This window comes from Schistocerca nitens, chromosome 4 (genome assembly GCF_023898315.1).
Source record: "Schistocerca nitens isolate TAMUIC-IGC-003100 chromosome 4, iqSchNite1.1, whole genome shotgun sequence".
Classification (NCBI taxonomy): Eukaryota; Metazoa; Arthropoda; class Insecta; order Orthoptera; family Acrididae; genus Schistocerca; species Schistocerca nitens.
Window position 1 is genome coordinate 841,029,629 of NC_064617.1, and position 21,613 is coordinate 841,051,241.

The 21,613-nt window shown below is 44.2% G+C and overlaps 1 protein-coding gene across 1 annotated transcript in view; it reads left to right on the plus strand.

Annotated features, from left to right (window-relative positions):
• Nucleotides 1-21,613, plus strand: part of LOC126253274 (serine/threonine-protein phosphatase rdgC) — a 1,933,713-nt gene that overhangs the window by 1,242,706 nt on the left and 669,394 nt on the right. The window contains exon 7 of the mRNA XM_049954489.1: nt 8,514-8,684. Coding sequence (XP_049810446.1) covers nt 8,514-8,684 — 171 coding nt within the window. The remainder of the gene's footprint in view (nt 1-8,513; nt 8,685-21,613) is intronic.

Sequence of the window (21,613 nt, forward strand, 5' to 3'; positions counted from 1 at the left end):
TGTATCAGAGTGCGTAGAGGCAAAGATTGTGCCACGACAACACCGAAGATTGCTTAGCACTATCGTTAATTGCTCTCTCTCTAACGTGGACATCGACAACATACAAGAACCATATAACATGACCACCTTAGACGGTCTGTAAGGAGGTGTCAGCCTCACCTCATTCACTACAGAAATATAGAAAAGTATTCCCTCTCCCGCTTAAAAAAATCATAGAGGCACTAATAATCTCCATCCATGGTAATCCTGTTCTCCAAGAACTTCTGTATGACAGTTCACGTGGGCCCGATCTGGCGATGAATGTTAATGTCCGATACTTTTGAGATGTACGCTACTGCGACCATATCACACCTTACTGTGAACAATTGTAATGGCTACGTGCAGATAAACGTAGAGATTATCATACAAAATGACGTATCGTCTTTTCCACCATTGTACTCCTTCCTATTTGTCTTCAACCTTTACACTGATATGCGAACAACACAACAGGAATACTCATTTTCAAAAAAGTAAGATCATATCCATACCATTACACAACACTGCCATATTCTCTGAATCATTGTCTGTATCAGGAACTCAACTTTGGAACAATCTTCCTCAAAGGTATAAGAGAAATTAAAATTAAAATTCTTTCAGACTTCAAAAGACAGCTAATGGCCCATCTTGTATCACAATAGCTATCTCTTCTTGCAGCTGACTCTCGTCAGCCCTCCCTCACCCACCACTTTTCCATCCCCCTTTCTTTATTGAAAGTCTCTTCATTCCTAGCAGCTCCTGTCATTTTCGTTTCAATCGTCTCCTCTTTCATCATCCCTTCCACTTCTTCTAATAGCAAACAATGCTTCGAAAGTGTTAAACTAATCAATATGATCCTGAATGCCTCCATTATATTATTATTGTTATTAGCGTTATTGTTATTATTATTGTCGCAAATTATTACTTTTTATTAATAGTGCGAATTACTATTATTGACTTTGTTATGTAATAAATAAATAATATCATTCTTAATTCATCCATTACCTTATCTTCTTTATTATTGTTACTGTTACAGTTATTATTATTGCCAATTATTATCTTTATTATCAATGTAAAATACTATTATTCTGATTGTTATGTAAAATTTTTTGCGTGTGTGCTGTTCCTGATCAGAGTTAAGAGAGAACTTTCAGGCCCTAAACTGGTCAGGCTCAGTAAGCAACACATAAATAAATAATATTTTAATCCCTAAGTAATTATTATACCCTGCATAATCTGTAATCATTTAGTTTATTGTAATCTTCGTCTGCCCATATTATTTTTCTCATCTGGTATTCCTTCCAGTGTCAGGTAACTATTCCTGGATGACGTAGTACATTTCCATTAACCTCTACCTTCTTCTGGTACGCTTCTTCCATAAACTTCTTTTGTCACCTATTCTTTTTAGAACAATTCTTACCTCGTACGTTTCCCTAATTTTCAGCATTCCTTGACAGAACTGTATTTAAAATGTTTCCAGTTCCTTCTCCGAATATACAATGATCTACCCTTCACTTTCATACATTTCTGTTTTCCAGACGTTAATTTTCGGGAACGTCTTCTTCAGTTCAGTATCAATAATTGATGCTAGCAATGCTCATTTATTGAAGAAAGGTTTCTGTACTCGCACTAATCTATTTATTAGGTCTTCTTTGCTTTGAGCATCCTGTAATCTTCCCTCTTAGGGAAAGTATTTCACTTCTTGCATTCGTGTCTCCTTCTCTACTTTTAATTAATCAAGACGCTGTAGTCCTTTCGTTCATCCTTGCATTTTGAAGAATGCGCAAAATAGCGCAACCATTATCACTCTGTCGTTACAGTAAGGTCATTCCATGAAAAGTCATTGTTTTGCTCCGTGTGTAACACTTTGCTGTTTCTTTAGTTAGTGGCAAATCAACACAGCTCGCATCATAAAACCTTCTCTGTATAGATTTACCTGTACTTATTTTTCGTGTTAATTCTTCGACTCAAATTTTACATATGTCACGCCGTAGCCATGGAATGACACAGCAGTGATAAACACTATAAGAGGTGGAAATGCCATAAAAATCCTTACAGTCACTAGCATCAACATTAGTTCCGATAAAAGGGGCAACGCTTGCTATGGAACTGTAAGTAGGCTCCACAAACCGCTCTGTACTACGGAGGGTACAATTTGTCGATACGGTGAGAATATATGCGTCTCGCTGCTACAGAAATGTCAGCCATGGGGGGGTTAGCTACAGAAATCAGTATTTTTCTGTGTCTCACGTAAACGAAAATTCGCATAAAGGTGCAACTGACATTTTTGAGCAGACTTAACAACATAACTCACTTCTTGGAATTTCTAGGTCGACTTGCTCCCGCTCCCCTCATGATCGTTGACTGCTGCTTTAGGCTACTGTTAGAGTAATAGTTGGGAAAGGTTTGATAAGGCAAAAAGCGACGAGTGTAATGATCCTGAGTTCTCGGAACATATTATAAGGGGGAGTGAAATTCCAAGGTCAAGTTTTCAAGTTTTTTATCCTCACCGGCATATGATAAAGATGACATACACACACACACACACACACGCACACACACACACTTTTCACACGTCCTATAGCTCAAAATGTTCCCAGTATTCCAGTTCAAAATCACTATAGGCTGAAATTGGAACCCATAATTTCAATAATTTTAAAAGTTGAAGAAAAATTAAGAATCCATGAACTTTCAGCGTCCTGTCTTTCAAGAGAACGATATGCCATACCTACTATAAGTGCCTGTGAATGAGCTTGTAAGCGGTATTCCGTTGTTATAATATTATATCAGCTTGCTTATAGCCGGACACGGATAAATTATGAAACTAAGTGCGCAGAGTGCACCACACAGTTTACATCCATTACTCACCGCTTTTTGCTACATAGAATGGAATTACTTACTGTCCATAAAGCACGAAGTGTCACCTGAAAGTTTAACACATTTGTATGCATGAGGCACAAGACATTCTGGTAATGTTAGAAAATGTTAAACGTTTCTTAGTGATTTAGTCTAAAATGTCTCTATAATAATTCATGATCGTTGTATATTAACACTGCAGTCAGCGACACTTTCCACTTATCAGCATATATAGCACATGTCCATGTAAATACTTCACAATCATCAAGCCACAATGCATTGAAACTTACATCGTCCATCCGAAACGTTCCGAGGCAGATTTTACTCCTGGCTTATAAGCGACATCAGCACAGTATCTACGGTGAAAGCTTGAACTAACAACTTTGAACAAGAGACGTGCACTCGACCAGTCGTTTGCGAGCAGGCACTGTTAAATAATGGGCATACGGCAGTCGGGTATCAACGCAGTTGTGTTGAAAAATCACAATGGAGCAACGTCTCTAGACAAGTGCACAAGACAGTCTCCAGAATTATTTGCAAAGGAGAAAAGTGAGTGCAAAGGTTGCCAGCACACCTGGACTCCAAAATAAACGATGAGCGGACGCCTGCCGGCACACGATTTTAATGAAAAAACGCGGGCATTTCTATTTCGCCAAAAATTAACGTGTACGACGAGACTTGGCGTCATCGATACGAACCTTCTAAGAAACTACAAAGTACAGGCGGTCATATGAAGGTTCAACGATTTGACGACATTAGTGATACTGGTGTCAATGTGACGCACGAATTCAGCAATATCCCAATCCGATAGTTTCACAGTTTTATCAATGTTATGTGCGTCGTAATCAAGTGGGGGGGGGGGGGGGGGGAGAGGTGGCGCAGAAGGGAGGCTATATTAAGGTTGCCAGACCCAAAGATAGAAAAGCCGGAATTGGGGTTATACTCGTATTTAGACGCGCATTTTGCCCCTAGAAGTCGGACTACCTGTTTTAAACAGAAACAGAGACAGTTGGGTATTTGCAATCGTTTATTAAAGATCAATTAAAGGTAGTTTTTTGTGGCATCAATTTTAAGTGTGCTGAAACTAAAGCAACTCTCAGTAAACATCCCTATATCTTGAAACTTCCTGGCAGATTAAAACTGTGTGCCCGACCGAGACTCGAACTCGGGACCTTTGCCTTTCGCGGGCAAGTGCTCTACCAACTGAGCTACCGAAGCACGACTCACGCCCGGTACTCACAGCTTTACTTCTGCCAGTACCTCGTCTCCTACCTTCCAAACTTTACAGAAGCTCTCCTGCGAACCTTGCAGAACTAGCACTCCTGAAAGAAAGGATATTGCGGAGACATGGCTTAGCCACAGCCTGGGGGATGTTTCCAGAATGAGATTTTCACTCTGCAGCGGAGTGTGCGCTGATATGAAACTTCCTGGCAGATTAAAACTGTGTGCCCGACCGAGACTCGAACTCGGGACCTTTGCCTTTCGCGGGCAATATCCTTTCTTTCAGGAGTGCTAGTTCTGCAAGGTTCGCAGGAGAGCTTCTGTAAAGTTTGGAAGGTAGGAGACGAGGTACTGGCAGAAGTAAAGCTGTGAGTACCGGGCGTGAGTCGTGCTTCGGTAGCTCAGTTGGTAGAGCACTTGCCCGCGAAAGGCAAAGGTCCCGAGTTCGAGTCTCGGTCGGGCACACAGTTTTAATCTGCCAGGAAGTTTCATATCAGCGCACACTCCGCTGCAGAGTGAAAATCTCATTCTGGAAACATCCCCCAGGCTGTGGCTAAGCCATGTCTCCGCAATATCCTTTCTTTCAGGAGTGCTAGTTCTGCAAGGTTCGCAGGAGAGCTTCTGTAAAGTTTGGAAGGTAGGAGACGAGGTACTGGCAGAAGTAAAGCTGTGAGTACCGGGCGTGAGTCGTGCTTCGGTAGCTCAGTTGGTAGAGCACTTGCCCGCGAAAGGCAAAGGTCCCGAGTTCGAGTCTCGGTCGGGCACACAGTTTTAATCTGCCAGGAAGTTTCATATCAGCGCACACTCCGCTGCAGAGTGAAAATCTCATTCTGGAAACATCCCCCAGGCTGTGGCTAAGCCATGTCTCCGCAATATCCTTTCTTTCAGGAGTGCTAGTTCTGCAAGGTTCGCAGGAGAGCTTCTGTAAAGTTTGGAAGGTAGGAGACGAGGTACTGGCAGAAGTAAAGCTGTGAGTACCGGGCGTGAGTCGTGCTTCGGTAGCTCAGTTGGTAGAGCACTTGCCCGCGAAAGGCAAAGGTCCCGAGTTCGAGTCTCGGTCGGGCACACAGTTTTAATCTGCCAGGAAGTTTCATATCAGCGCACACTCCGCTGCAGAGTGAAAATCTCATTCTATCCCTATATCTTGTCAATTATGATAGCAACTATGTGTTGAGTTGTCGTAATTGCTCACAGTTTTTCCTAACTAACTGTCGTTCGGACATGCGTGTCGGTGCAGTCTGAGCTGATGCGCACATTCTACTTTGCGTCCCTCGCTCTGTGCGCAGCATGGTTGTGACACTATGTGTTGCCACGTACGGCCTACGAAGAAATACTGCCGGCCGGAGTGGCCGAACGGTTCTAGGCGCTACAGTCTGGAGCCGCGCGACCGCTACGGTCGCAGGTTCGAATCCTGCCTCGGGCATGGATGTGTGTGATGTCCTTAGGTTAGTTAGGTTTAAGTAGTTCTAAGTTCTAGGGGACTGATGACCTCAGAAGTTGAGTCCCATAGAACTCAGAGCCATTTGAAGAAATACTGATTGCTATATCTGTATATTCTTGTGGTATACCTCCTTACTGCTGCTCATACTTACTCCTCATGGTTATGTCATTAGCTTGGAACTGTCCTTAGTTGTGGGTTCCCTACTGCATCGCTGAAAAGCCTGATAAAAACCGGACATGACCGTAAAAGCCTGGCATCCCTAGACTATGTAGAACTCCTCATGCAATAAAAGTACCATCTCAACCTCTCACTCATTTTTTATTTATGTACTCTCAAAACTTTTATTGAACTGTGGCGACATACCTACAGTAATTCATGACAGTTTTTAATGAACCTCTGACGCCGACACTACATATGACTTATTAGCGGATAGAGCAGACTCCCTTAAAAATACTTCCTTCTGATTCTTCACAACATTCAAGAGGATGTCTAATTAAACATCTTTCAGCCAACCAGTTTCCAAACATATTTTATTTGGCTACCAGTTTCGGTGATTTACTGCACCATCTTCAGGCCCCTGACCGACGCGTAGGAAGATTCCACCTCGGTTGTGACAAAAACGCGGGGCCAGCAATACTGGAATTAGTAGATTTCTGTTTGCTAAAGCGATACCTCCAACCATCATCTGCCGACAACAACCGAGGTGTATCTTCCTACTCTTCGGCCAGGGGCCTGAAGATTGTGTAGTAAATCACCGAAACTGGTAGCCGCCGGCCGCGGTGGTCTAGCGGTTCTAGGCGCGCAGTCCGGAACCGCGCGACTGCTACGGTCGCAGGTTCGAATCCTGCCTCGGGCATGGCTGTGTGTGATGTCCTTAGGTTAGTTCGGTTTAAGTAGTTCGAAGTCATAGGGGACTAATGACCATAGTAGTTAAGTCCCATAGTGCTCAGAGCCATTTGAACCATTTTGAAACTGGTAGCCAAATGAAATAAGTTTGGGAACTGGACGGCTGAAAGGTATTTATTTTTGACATCCCGTATCGAACAGCCGAGTCCCGCAACCATCTATGGAAAAGATGGACATTCATAGACATTCAAGAGAGGTTGCCACAAAACTTATAAGATTTGGTCAAACGTGACGACGGTCCGCATAAAGTGACTTACACTGCGATACTGCTCTGTGTCGCTACTTACGAGTGTCAAGAAACACACACACACACGCACGCACACACACATACACACACACACACACACACACACACACACACACACACAGATGTTGAATAACGTCCTTGCTTGCGACTTGTCCCAGTTCCTAAGGTAATGCTGCAATTACACTTCTGGCCATTAAAATTGCTACACCACGAAGATGACGTGCCACAGACGCGAAATTTAACCGACAGGGAGAAGATGCTGTGATACGTAAATGATTAGCTTTTCAGAGCATTCACACAAGGTTGGCGCCGGTGGCGACACCTAAAAAGTGCTGACATGAGGAAAGTTTCCAACCGATTTCTCATACACAAACAGCAGTTCACCGGCGTTGCCTGGTGAAACGTTGTTGTGATGCCTCTTGTAAGGAGGAGAAATGAGTAGCATCAGGTTTCCGACTTTGATAAAGGTCGGATTGTAGCCTATCGCGATTGCGGTTTATCGTATCACGACATTGCTGCTCGCATAGGTTGATATCCAATGACTGTTAGCAGAAAATGGAATCGGTGGGTTCAGTAGGGTGGTACTGAACGCCGTGCTGGATCCCAACGGCCTCGTATCACTAGCAGTCGAGATGACAGGCATCATATCCGCATGGCTGTAACGGATCGTGCAGCGACGTCACGATCTCTGAGTCAACAGATGGGGACGTTTGCAACAAACATCTGCACGAACAGATCGATGACGTTTGCAGCAGCATGGACTTTCAGCTCGGAAACCATGGCTGCGGTTACCCTTGACGCTGCATCGCAATCAGGAGCGCCTGCGATGGTGTACTAAACGACGAACCTGGGTGCACGAATGGCTAAACGTCATTTATTCGGATGAATTCAAGTTCTGTTTACAGCATCATGATGGTCGCATCCGTGTTTGGCGACATCACGGTGAACGCACATTGGAAGCGTGTATTCGTCATCGCCATACAGGCAAATCACTCGGCATGATAGTATGGGGTAAAATTGGTTACACGTCTCGGTCACCTCTTGTTCGCACTGACGGCACTTTGAACAGTGGACGTTACATTTCAGATGTGTTACGACCCGTGGCTCTACCCTTCATCCGATCCCTGCGAACCCCTACATTTCAGCAGGATAATGCACGACCGCATGTTGCAGGTCCTGTACGGGCCTTTCTGGATACAGAAAATGTTCGACTGCTGCCCTGGCCAGCACATTCTCCAGATCTCTCACCAATTGAAAATGGTCAATGGTGGCCGAGCAACTGGCTCGTCACAATACGCCAGTCACTACTCTTGATGAACTGTGGTATCGTGCTGAAGCCGCATGGGCAACTGTACCTGTACACGCCATCCAAGCTCTTTTTGACTCAATGCCCAGGCGTATAAAGGGCGTTATTACGGTCAGAGGTGGTTGTTCTAGGTACTGATTTCTCAGGATCTATGCACCCAAATTGCATGAAAATGTAATCACGTGTCAGTTCTAGTGTAATATATTTGTCCAACGAGTCCCCGTTTATCATCTGCATTTCTTCGTCGTGTGGCAATTTTAACGGCCAGTGGTGTAAATTCAGTAGCATTAGCGCGCCTCATAAATATTCTGATACTAAGTAAGGCGGGATGACAATGGGGCGCTGTTTACTTCCGACTTCTGTAGTACAGCTGGCAGTATTTCCGGCGGCGTCGCGAGCATCGCACGCGCAGTACTGACTGAGCACACAGCAGCAGCTAACCCCGGCTCACCTGCCCGCCCTTTCCCCCGCTCGGCCGACTACCTAATCAGTGTGTGTGGTGTCTGCGGTCGTGATTGCAGCAGCCGCACCGCTTGCACGCACGTTACGTGGCCAGCATCCTGCGGGAGGCCGCCGCCGCACTCAAGCGGCTGCCCAACCTCAACCAGGCCTCCACCTCCGTCAGCAAGCAGGTCACCATCTGCGGCGACCTGCACGGCAAGCTCGAGGACCTGCTCGTCATCTTCCACAAGGTACGTGTCTCTTCCAGTCCACTTTCCCTTACATAGGCCACTGTGACACCCTTAACAGACAACTGATGAATCCTCAGAACCATTCACCAAGATTTACGATGCTACGATGTTGATCAAAATTATAACACCAGCAACTAAACCAATAAAACGAGATCAATCATCAGATGCGTTAGAAATATATATAAATAAAGAAAGGAAAATAAAAATAAAATAAAATAAAAATAAAAATTACACAGGTCAAAGAAAAATTTGTTTAAAAACTTTTTTTACTTCGATAGCTGATCTTTGTCCTCAAGAACATCGCCCTCTATATACTGCTTCCACCTTTCTGCTTTCCCTTCTTTGCTTAGAACTGGGCTTCCATCTGAGATCATGATAGTCATGCAACTGGTTCTTTCTTCTCCAAAGGTCTCTATAATTTTCCAATAGGCAGTTTCTATTTTACCCCTAGTCATACATGCTTCTACATCCGTACATTTGTCCTCTAGCCAACCCTGCTTAGCCACTTTGCACTTCCTGTCGATCTCAGTTTTGAGACAGTATTATTGAAATGGAAGAGGAGGTAGAAGAAGATGAAATGGGATAATGGCATGATATTGCCTGAAGAGTTGGACAGAGCACTGAAAGACCTAAGTCGAAACAAGGCCCCGGGAGTAGACAACATTCCATTTGAATTACTGATGGCCTTGGGAGAGCCAGTCCTGACAAAACTCTACTATCTGGTGAGCAAGATGTATGAGACAGGCGAAATACCCTCAGACTTCAAGAAGATTATAATAATTCCAATCCCAAAGAAAGCAGGTGCTGACAGATGTGAAAATTACCGAACTATCAGTTAAATAAGCCACAGCTGATAAATACTAGCACGAATTCTTTACAGACGAATGGAAAAACTGGTAGAAGCGGACCTCGGGGAAGATCAGTTTGGATTCCGTAGAAATGTTGGAACACGTGAGGCAATACTGACCCTCCGACTTATCTTAGAGAATAGATTAAGGAAAGGCAAACCTACATTTCTAGCATTTGTAGACTTAGAGAAAGCTTTTGACAATGTTGACTGGAATACTCTCTTTCAAATTATAAAGGTGGCAGGGGTAAAATACAGGGAACGAGAGGCTATTTTCAATTTGTACAGAAACCAGATGGCAGTTATAAGAGTCGAGGGGTATGTAAGGGAAGTACTGTTTGGGAAGGGAGTGAGGCAGGAATGTAGCCCATCCCCGATGTTATTCAATGTGTATATTGAGCAAGCAGTAAAGGAAACAAAAGAAAAATTCGGAGTAGGAATTAAAATCCATGGAGAAGCAAAAAGCTTTGAGGTTTGCTGATGACACTATAATTCTGTCAGAGACGGCAAGGGACGTTAAGACCAGTTGAACGGAATGGACAGTGTCTTGAAAGGAGAATATAAGATGAACATCAACAAAAGCAAAACGAGGATAATGGAATGTAGTCGAATTAAGTCAGATGATGCTGAGGGAATTAGATTAGGAAATGAGACACTTAAAGTAGTAAAGGGGTTTTGCTATTTGGGGAGCAAAATAACTCAGATGGTCGAAGTAGAGAAGATATAAAAAGTAGACTGGCAATGGCAAGGAAAGCGTTTTTGAAGAAGAGAAATTTGTTAACATCGAGTATAGATTTAAGTGTCCGGAAGTCGTTTCTGAAAGTATTTGTATGGAGTGTAGCCATGTATAGAAGAGAAACGTGGACGATAAATAGTTTACACAAGAAGAGAGTAGAAGCTTTCGAAATGGGGTGCTACAGAAGAATGCTGAAAATTAGATGGATAGATCACATAACTAATGAGGAGGTATTGAAAACACAATTGGGGAGAAAAATTTGTTGCACAACTTGACTAGAAGAAGGGATCGGTTGGTAGGACATATTCTGAGGCATCAAGGATCACCAATTTAGTATTGGAGGGCAGCATGGAGGGTAAAAATCGTAAAGGGAGACCAAGAGATGAATATACTAAACAGATTCAGAAGGATGTAGGTTGCAGTAGGTACTGGGAGATGAATAAGCTTGCACAGGATATAGTAGCATGGAGAGCTGCATCAAACCAGTCTCTGGACTGAAGACCACAACAACAACAACAACAGCTGATCTTTTTAGATTTTTATGAGCTGAGTCCAAAACTAGCCTTAGTTTTTTTGTGTCCCCCATAGTTTTCGTGCAGTATGATTTTTACTAAATAAAATAAAAATCCTATGCTTTACGGTAAACTGGGAAATTAATGAAACGCTTTGTTACAACATAACCATAGTCTGTATTTACAATAAGCTACTTAAAACAATGATATGCGTTAATAGAGGTTTAACTTTTGAGCTGGAATTGGTTTGTATTTCCTTTCGCTTTTGTCTTTGAAGCTTCTTGTGTAGCTTTTTCTACGACGAGTTGCTTGCTGGGCTTCTCGGGGAAGTGACCAACAGTCGTCCTCCATCATGTCGGTGTTCCAGCGGCCTTGGTAGCGTTTTTCCATCACTTTAATGTCGCGGTGAAAACGCTCTCCTAGCTCCTCACTAACATCTCCCACATTGTCCGGGAAGTAATCAAGGTAGCTGTTCAAAAAGTGAACTTTCAAGCTCATTAAAAATCCTAAAGTTTTAAACTTCTTTAACATTGTAAATGTAATAGAAACATATTGAAGGTCTTTTTCATGTCCTAAGAACTTTGTAACGACTTCCTTGAATAATACCCATGCTTCATTCTCATTTAAGGTCATTGTGGATCCAAAGTTAACATCAAACAACAATTTTGGCTCTAGACTTTCTGTATTACAAAGGAATTCATCACCATCTGTTTATCTAAATGACACTGTATATCAGAAAATACTTCTGTTGGAATAGAATTTGAATCATCTAGCTGTTCAGGAACCGGGAAATCCACTCCACTGGTCGGATGGTGGACGGAAGGTCAGGGTAGTTTATTACCTTCTTGTTTTCCGTATTATGACCAGTAACATCAATACTGCAAAAGTAGCAATCATTGGAATGATTTCTTGGCACCCTCCATACAGGAACAGCAAATCTAAAGGCTTTTTTCTCCTTTTTGGACCATTTTCTCAGATCTTCAACACACACATAGCATACCTTATGCGGCGCCCAAGATTTATTTTAGTCATCAAGTTTTGATTCAAAGTATGATAGATAAACCTTTCTCACAAAGACTGTAATGTTTCTTTGGTGTAATTTAATCACAAGTTCACTACAAATGTAACAAAAACTGTCAGCAGAGCTTTCACAACCACGGTTAGACATTGTACTGAGAACATGTAAGGGAAACGGGAAAGTGATGTTAGTTTGACAGTAAACAAAACACCATCTGTCAACACAAAAATAGAATCGACCTTTTTGCCAGCAATTTTTTTTCAGCAGTACTACCAACGTCATCTACATTCATTACATATCCTTTTAAAATTATTTTATCTATATAAAAGCTGCTCGAACAGTCCACGGGTGTACTGCCGGTCCATAGTGTCCAACGGGCACAATATTTCGGCGATCAGACATGTCGCCATCGTCAGGTGCGCTGACGAACTGAGCTCCTGAGGGCGTGCGGCCGATTTGAATCCCCTCCCCCCGCGTGCCGCCCTCTTCGCCGACCGCGCCGCACGCCGGCGGTCGCGAAGACGTGGGCGTCGGAATCTGTCGTAGCGTCGATGTGCTTGCTACGTCCGCCCTGGTCGCCCTGTGTACTAATGTTTTTAGTACTCCATTCCTCTGAGAAGGGTGGTGGCAGCTGTCTGCATGCACGTACGCTAGTGCACAGGGCGCGCAGCATCTCAGACTCAGAGAATCTGCCCCAGGAATTGGAACACCTCAAAATCGTGTTCCGAAAAAACGGGTACTCAGAATGGCAGATTAGACGCGCTCTCTGTCCCACCATCACAGCACACCTTGTGGAGACGGATGAAGTTACGGAAGAAGACGTAGCCGCTGCCTTTATTCCGTACAATGGCGCACTATCGGGGAAAATCGGCCATATATTAAAGAAACACAGAGTTAAAATCGTCTTCTGCCCGCCCAATAAAACACGGGTATTACTGGGAAGTGTGAAAGATGACCTCGGTTTGAGGAAGGCCGGCATATACCAAATTCCCTGCGAGTGTTGGCTCTGGCTCTGAGCACTATGGGACTTAAAATCTATGGTCATCAGTCCCCTAGAACTTAGAACTACTTAAACCTAATTAACCTAAGGACGGCACACAACACCCAGCCATCACGAGGCAGAGAAAATCCCTGACCCCGCCGGGAATCGAACCCGGGAACCCGGGCGTGGGAAGCGAGAACGCTACCGCAGGACCACGAGATGCGGGCTGTGAGTGTTGGAAGACTTATATCGGACGAACAGTACCCACCATCGAAGAACAAAACAAATAGCTCTAAGCACTATGCGACTTAACTTCTGAGGTCATCAGTCGTCTAGAACTTAGAACTAATTAAACCTAACTAACCTAAGGACATCACACACATCCATGCCCGAGGCAGGATTCGAACCTGAGACCGTAGCTTTCGCTCGGTTCCAGACTGTAGCGCCTAGAACCGCACGGCCACTCCGAGCGGCGCACCATCGAAGATCGTTGCCGAGAACAGCAAAGGCACACCCGACTGAAATATCCAAATAAGTCGGCGGTAGCAGAGCAGTGTTTGTCCGAGAAGCACGAGATGGATTATGAGCGTACTAAGATCCTGGCTCAGACCTCTAAATATTGGGACAGCGTCATAAGGGTGGCTATCGAAATTCACATCAGGGAAGATCTTATCAACCGAGATTGCGGCTACAATCTCAGCAAGGCTTGGGACCCGGCATTGAATGTAATTTAGAAGACTCTCAGCAAGAAGTACGAACTGGGGACCAGGGCGGACGCAGCAAGCACATCGACGCTACGATAGATTCCGACGCCCCCGTCTTCGCGACCGCCGGCGCGCTGGCGCGGACGGCGAAGAGAGCTGCCCGCGGGGGGAGGGGATTTAAATCGGCGCCGCCCTCAGGAGCTCAGTTCGTCAGCGCACCTGACGATGGCGGTATGTCTGATTGCCGAAATATTTTGCCCGTTGGACACTATGAACCGGCAATATACCCGTGGACTGTTCGAGCAACAAATACGCCGGCAGAAACTGAAGAATCATATATAAAAGCTGTTAAATTCTTTAAAAAATCGCCTAATTTAATGGCTCTGAGCACTATGGGACTTAACATCAGAGGTCATCAGTCCCCTAGAACTTAGAACTACTTAAACGGAACTGACCTAAGGACATCAAACACATCCATGCCCGAGGCAGGATTCTGACCTGCGACCGTAGCAGTCGCGCGGTTCTGGACTGAAGCATCTATAACCGCTCGGCCACAGCGGCCGGCGCGTAATTTAATGAATTTAAATGTAAAATGTGAAAAAATGGTGGGTGATACAGTTTTTTAATTAGGGCTATCGTATTTGGATTTCCCACCCTAAAGAAATATGAGGTATTTTCAGCAAAAAAATGTTCCATCGTTGGCCTGTGTTATCAGAGCACCACGTTGGAATTATCCGAATAATACAAAAATCGGAGGACGTGATTTACAAGATGACTTTAGTTTCAGAAATATTGGATGGTTTGTTCAGGGGAAAGAGCTACGCACACTGAGCAAGTCAATAACGCTCTGGTCCACCTCTGGCTCTTATGCAAGCATCGTTGGACCTGACATTGATTAGCCGAGTCATTGGATGTCCTCCTGAGGGATATCGTGCCAAATTCTGCCCAATTGGCGCGTTAGATCGTCAAGATCCCAAGCTGGTTGGAGGGCCCTGCCCATGATGCCCAAAACGCTCTCAATTTGTGAGAGATAGGGAAACCTTGATCGTCAAGGTAGGGTTTGGCAAGCATGAAGACAAGCGGTAAAAGCTCTCGCCGTTTGCGGGCGAAAATTATTTTGCTAAAATGTAGTCCCAGGATGACTTGCCATAAAGGGCAACAAACGGCGACGTCGAATATCGTTGACGTATCGTCGTACTGTAAATGTGCCGCAGACGAGAACCATAAGGGTCTTGATGTGAAATGGAATCGCACCCATTATTATCACTCTTTGTTGTGGGGCCGTATGGCAGGAGACAGTCAGTTTGGTATGCCATTGTTGTCAGTTGCCTGAGATCTCATTGAATGGAGTAGGATTGTCTCCAGTGATGAGTTCCGCTTCGAAGTGTGCCTCGATGACTTGCAGTGATGTGTCTGGAGGCGTCCCCGACAGAGATGGCATATCAACCTCAGTGTCGCCTGCCACACATCCCAACAATGGGACCAAACTGCTGAGGTCATCGGTCCCTAAGCCTACACACTACTTAATTTAACTTAAACTAACTTACGCTATGGGCAACACATACACCCATGCCCGAGGGAGGACTCGAACCACCGACGTGGGGAGCCGCTCGGACTGTGAAAATACGCCCCAGACCGCGCGGCTACCCCACTCGCAAGCCATGCTAGTCTTACATTTCAGAAAAATAATGCCTACTCGGAAACGGCGAGAGTTACTACTGCATCTCTTCGAGGTTGCCAAATCCTACCTTGGCCAGCAAGGATGGTATTTGGAGCTAGATGCATGGACTTTCCATTTCGGAAATCGTTATGAAATTCAATATTCCGAGATCTACAATATCAATAACGTGCCGAGAATACCAATTTTCTGGCATTACCTCTGACCAGGGACAACGCATTGGCTGATGGCCTTCACTTAACCACCGAGAGCAGGGGCGTCTGCGTAGAGTTGTCAGTGCCAGCAGACAAGCAAAACTGCTAGAATCAAGCGCAGAAATCAATGTGGGACGTACGACCAACATAGGATTTCGCATTAATGGGCTATGGGAGCAGACGGTAGGTGCTAGTGCCTTTGCTAACACTACAACATCGCCCGCAGCGCCTCTTCCGTGCGCGTGTTCATATCGGTTGGACCCTGGACGACTGCAGAACAAGTAACTCTCGATTTCCGTTGGTAAGAGCTGATGATAGGGTTCGAGTGGGGCACAGACTCCACGTAGCCATGGACTCAAGTTGTCGACAAGGCGCTGTACAAGCTGGTGGTAGCTGCATAATACTGTGGGCCGAGTTTACACGGAATGGAACCGATCACTGACTGGAAATGGTTACGCTTGGCTAGACGGAGATCATTTGCAGCAAGCAATGAACATTTCTTCCCAAACAACGATGGAATTTTTATGGATGACGATGCACCATGTCACTGGTCCACAATTTTTCGCGACTAGTCTGAAGAACATTCTGGATGATTGGAGCGAGAGATTTGGCCACCCAAATCGCTCGACATGAATACTATCCAACTTTATTGGATATAATCGAGAGCTTAGTTCATGCAAAAAATCCTGCACCTGCAACTCTTTCACTATTATGGACGGCTGTAGAAGCAGCGTGGTTCTAGGCACTTCAGTCTGGAACCGCATGACCGCTACAGTCGCAGGTTCGAATCCTGCCTCGGGCATGGATGTGTGTGATGTCCTTAGGTTAGTTAGGTTTAAGTAGTTCTAAGTTCTAGGGGACTGATGACTATAGGTGGTAACTCCCATAGTGCTCAGAGCCATTTGAACCATTTTTTTAGAAACAGCGTGGGTCAGTATTTCTGCAGGGGACTTCCTACAACTTATTGAGTCCATGTTACGTCGAACTGCTGCACTAAGCCGGGCAAAAGGAGGTCCAACACGGTATTAGCAGGTGCCACATGACTTTCGTCACCTTAATGTATTGTAGCACTTGCTTGTAAGTACGGTGCAAGTTTCATCGAGAAATGTCACTTGGCAGTGAAACATCACGTGAAAGTTACTTTCGTCTTTATGTTTTGCACATCAGTGTAGTTGTCTTACTGTGTCACATCCCCGCTACGTCAGTAGTTTTGTTTCGTGAACAGCAAACAATAACATTAATACTTCCGATGTTCTCTGCCTGTTGCCGTTTAATATCTAGCAAAATTATGTTAAATACAATTAAATTATATCCATCGCTATGCGGCTGGATAAATACAGTTTACTCTTTGACAGACAAATTGATTAAATCAATATTTCCCTTGGTAACCGAACGTTATGATTCATGTAACAGTATTTACAACCAGTTGCAAAGTTTTCACCTCCGAGTAAGTTAGTCGTACAGACAGATGTATGGTGGACTCGCCAGAGCTTCGCTGGCGGGTGTACCGCGCGCAGAAACACCTGTGCTTCGGAACAAAAGCCCGACCATTTGAATGCGGCCATTGTACGCACTGGTCTGCGCTTGGCGCTGATATTCACACCGAGCACTGTGTGCGTCCGCGCCTAATTTCGCGCTACTCGTGGTGCTCTCCTCTGCAGTGGTCGGGTGTGCGTGTGTGCGTGGGCGGAAGCTCTAGTGTGTGTGTGTGTGTGTGCGCGCGCCACGTTAATCTGCCGGCCGGGCGCCGTGTTTGGAAAACACCGGAACTCGAATGATGTGGCATTCCCCAGCCCGATGTATTTGATCTGTGCACCGTACACACCAGTCTGCGGTTCTCGCAAAGGGGGCTTTTTATGGTCCAATTTTGATACACGAAGTAGAACAGGATTCAGAAACTAAATAATATAAAAGTTGAAGAAACAACTGACAGAGAAGTGTTAGCGAAAAAGTGTTGAATATGGAAGGGTTCCCAGGTAGGAGAGTGAAAAGAACTTGGCAGAAGTGGTCAGAAGACATGAAGAAAAATAGAACAGTTTGCCCTCTTGGAGGGTTCCGTACAAACTCACTTATGCATATAGATAGTTCATCCATCCCTGCTATCGATACTGCCAAGATGTTGGTACCAGAGATTCCAAGACATGCGAGAATGTTTGAATTTTAAGTTTGAAGTTGGGTAACAAATGAGAAAAGAATTACTTTTTTTCTTTGATATAATTACAACTTCCACAGTTTTCGGATTTTTTCCCTTTCTTGAACTGTGAAACCTAACTTCTTGCCAAATTTAGTGATTCTAGGTCAACCTATACGTTTAGATACGAACATTTCAAGTTAGGCTTTAGCGTGACTGTTATTGACACCAAACGAAACAACAAGTTTACTGTTACCAGTCACTGTTTATTTATCTCCACAACGCGTTTCAAAGGCTTAAACCTGCATCATCAGTTGGATTTACATTTGTTAGTATGACGTGTGTGTTTGTGTGTGTGTGTGTGTGTGTGTGTGTGTGTGTTGTGTTACGAGTTTTTTGGAGGAACTCACGGCACTGTCTGCGGCTTCTGTTACCTCCAGTGGTCACAGGTTCCTTTCACAGTCCTAACACACCATTTGGAATGACATTATTTTTGAGAAGATTAATATTGAAGTGAATATGCTGTGTTGTCTTTGCGACCTTGTCTGAAGTGTTTTCGTGCTTGAAAATGGCCTTGATTGCCTGACTTGGCAGATTAACTTTATATGCGAATATTTTAGGATAGTCTTCACCGTGACCGTTATTGACATCAAATGAAACAACAATTTTACTCTTTTATTTATCTCCACGGCGCGTTTCAAAGATTTAAACCTCCATCATTATTGTAACACAACATACACAGCGCATGTTATACTAAAAAATGTAAATGCACCTGATGATGTAGGTTTAAGCCTTTGAAACGCGGCCGGCCGCGGTGGTCTAGCGGTTCTAGGCGCTCAGTCCGGAACCGCGTGACTGCTACGGTCGCAGGTTCGAATCCTGCCTCGGGCATGGATGTGTGTGATGTCCTTAGGTTACTTAGGTTTAAGTAGTTCTAAGTTCTAGGGGACTGATGACCACAGATGTTAAGTCCCATAGTGCTCAGAGCCATTTGTACCATTTTTTTGAAACGCGTCATGGAGATAACGGTAACAGTAAACTTGTTGTTTCAATTGACAACCTACAGGTTTTAAAGTGAGTTCGCAGACTCCAGAATGACATAAATGACCGTATCTTTTGACTGCACTGGCTTCGAATATGAAATGTTTTACACCGACAATAGATCATCGACCTTAGTATGGAACATAAGTTTCAACTCCGAATTTTTCTTTTGTTTCCTTTACTGCTTGCTCAATATACAGATTGAATAACATCGGGAAGTGGCTACAACCCTGTCTCACTCCCTTCCCAACCACTGCTTCCCTTCCGTGCCCCTCGACTCTTATAACTGCCATCTGGTTTCTGTAGAAATTGTAAATAGCCTTTCGCTCCCTGTATTTTACCCCTGACACCTTTAGAATTTGAAAGAGAGTATTTCAGTCAACGTCCAAAGCTTTCTCTAGGTCTACAAATGCTAGAAATGTAGGTTTGCCGACTAATGACCTCAGCAGTTGAGTCCCATAGTGCTCAGAGCCATTTTGTAGGTTTGCCTTTTCTTAATCTTTCTTCTAAGATAAGTCGTAAGGTCAGTATTGCCTCACGTGTTCCAACATTTCTACGGAATCCAAACTGATCTTCCCCGAGGTCGGCTTCTACCAGTTTTTACATTCGTCTGTAAAGAATTCGCGTTAGTATTTTGCAGCTGTGACTTATTAAACTGATAGTTCGGTAATTTTCACATCTGTCAACACATGCTTTCTTTGGGATTGGAATTATTATATTCTTCTTGAAGTCTGAGGGTATTTCGCCTGTCTCATACATCTTGCTCACCAGATGATAGAGTTTTGTCAGGACTGGCTCTCCCAAGACCGTCAGTAGTTCTAATGGAATGTTGTCAACTCCGGGGGCCTTGTTTCGACTCAGGTCTTTCAGTGCTCTGTCAAACTCTTCACGCAGTATCGTATCTCCCATTTCATCTTCATTTACATCCTCTTCCATTTCCATAATATTGTCCTCAAGTACATCGCCCTTGTATAGACCCTCTACATACTCATTCCACCTTTCTGCCTTCCCTTCTTTGCTTAGAACTGTGTTTCCATCTGATCTCTTGATACTCATACAAGTGGCTCTCTTCTCTCCAAAAGTCTCTTTAATTTTCCTGTAGGCAGTATCTATCTTGCCCCCAGTGAGATAAGCCTCCTCTAGCCATCCCTGCTTAGCCATTTTGCACTTCCTGTCGATCTCATTTTTCAGGCGTTTGCATTCCTTTTGGCCTGCTTCATTTACTGCATTTTTATATTTTCTCCTTTCCTCAATTAAATTCAATATACTGTTACCCAAGGATTTCTGCTAACCCTCGTGTTTTTACCTACTTGATCCTCTGCTGCCTTCACTATTTCATCCCTCAAAGCTACCCATTCTTCTTCTACTGTATTTCTTTCCGCCATTCCTGACAATTGTTTCCTTATGCTCTCCCTGAATCTCTACAACCTCTGGTTTAGGCAATTTACCCATGTCCCATCTCCTTAAATTCCCACCTTTTTTGCAGTTTCTTCAGTTTTAATCTGCAGTTCATAATCAATAGATTGTGGCCAGAGTCCACATCTGTCCCTGGAAATGTCTTACAATTTAAAATCTGGCTCCTAATTCTCTGTCTTACCAATATATAATCTATCTGATACCTTTTAGTATCTCCAGGATTCTTCCATTTATAGAACCTTCTTTCATGAGTCTTGAACCAAGTGTTAGCTATGATTAAGTTATGCTCTGTGCAAAATTCTACCAGACGGCTTCCTCTTTCATTTCTTATTCCCAATCCATTTTCACGTACTATGTTTCCTTCTCTCCCTTGTCCTACTCTCGAATTCCAGTCACCCATGACAATTAACTTTTCGTCTCCCTTCACTACCTGAATAATTTCTTTTATCTCATCACACATTTCATCAATTTCGTCATCACCTGCAGACCTAGTTGGAATATAATCTTGTACTATTGTAGTAGGCGTGGGCTTCGTGTCTATCTTGGCCACAATAATGCGTTCACTATGCTGTTTGTAGCAGCTTACCCGCACTCCTATTTTTTTTATGCATTATTAAACCTACTCGTCCATTGCCCCTATTTGATTTTGTATTTATAACCCTGTATGCAACTGACCAAAAGTCTTGTTCCTCCTGCCACCGACTTCACTAATTCCCATTATATCCAAGTTTAACCATCAATTTCCCTTTCTAAATATTCTAACCTACCTGCCCGATTAAGGGATCCTACATTCCACGCTCCGATCCGTAGAACGCCACTTTTTTCTCCTGATAACGTCATCCTCTTGAGTAGTCCCCCCCAAAAGATCCGAATGGGGGACTATTTTACCTCCGGAATATTTTATCCAAGAGGACGCCGTCATCATTTAACCATACAGTAAAGCTGTATGCCCTCGGGAAAAATTACGACTGTAGTTTGCCTTTGCTTTCAGCCGTTCGCAGTACCAACACAGCAAAGCCGTTTTGGTTAGTGTTACAAGCCCAGATCAGTCAATCATCCAGACTGTTGCCGCTGCAACTACTGAAAAGTCTGCTGCCCCTCCTCAGGAACCACACGTTTGTCTAGCCTCTCAACAGATACCCCTCCGAGGAAATGATACCTCTCTCGAGGAAATGATTACAAAATTTTAAAAAGATAGTGTATTTTGGAATGCAGTGCGGCTGAGGGAGGAAATCAGTTGATCCGCCGTGTGTCGGAGATGTGGCCGCAGCATTGCAGGAGTGGTCGAGCGGTGGTGTGAGAAGATGCAGCGCACGGGAATTGCCCGACCGTTGGACATGCCTGTGAGCACGGTGCATAAAATCCTACGGAACACCCTGCATTGCTTTCTATTCAAAACCACCGTGTTTTGCAGCTCTGCCCCCTGCTGACCTGCCAACAAGACAAAGGTCCGCTCTTGAATTGCTTGCTCGCAAGTAGGTGGACAATACATGAACATATAACACTCTGTGGCCAGACGAAACATACTTCCATTTCCACCGGCTTGTCAATCCGCAGAACTGCGGACTATGGCAAAGGAAAACCCGCACGCACTTCAGCAGATACCACTTCATTCTGCAAATGTTGTAGCGTGGTATCGTAGGCCCGTATTTTTTACGAGGAGATGAGTC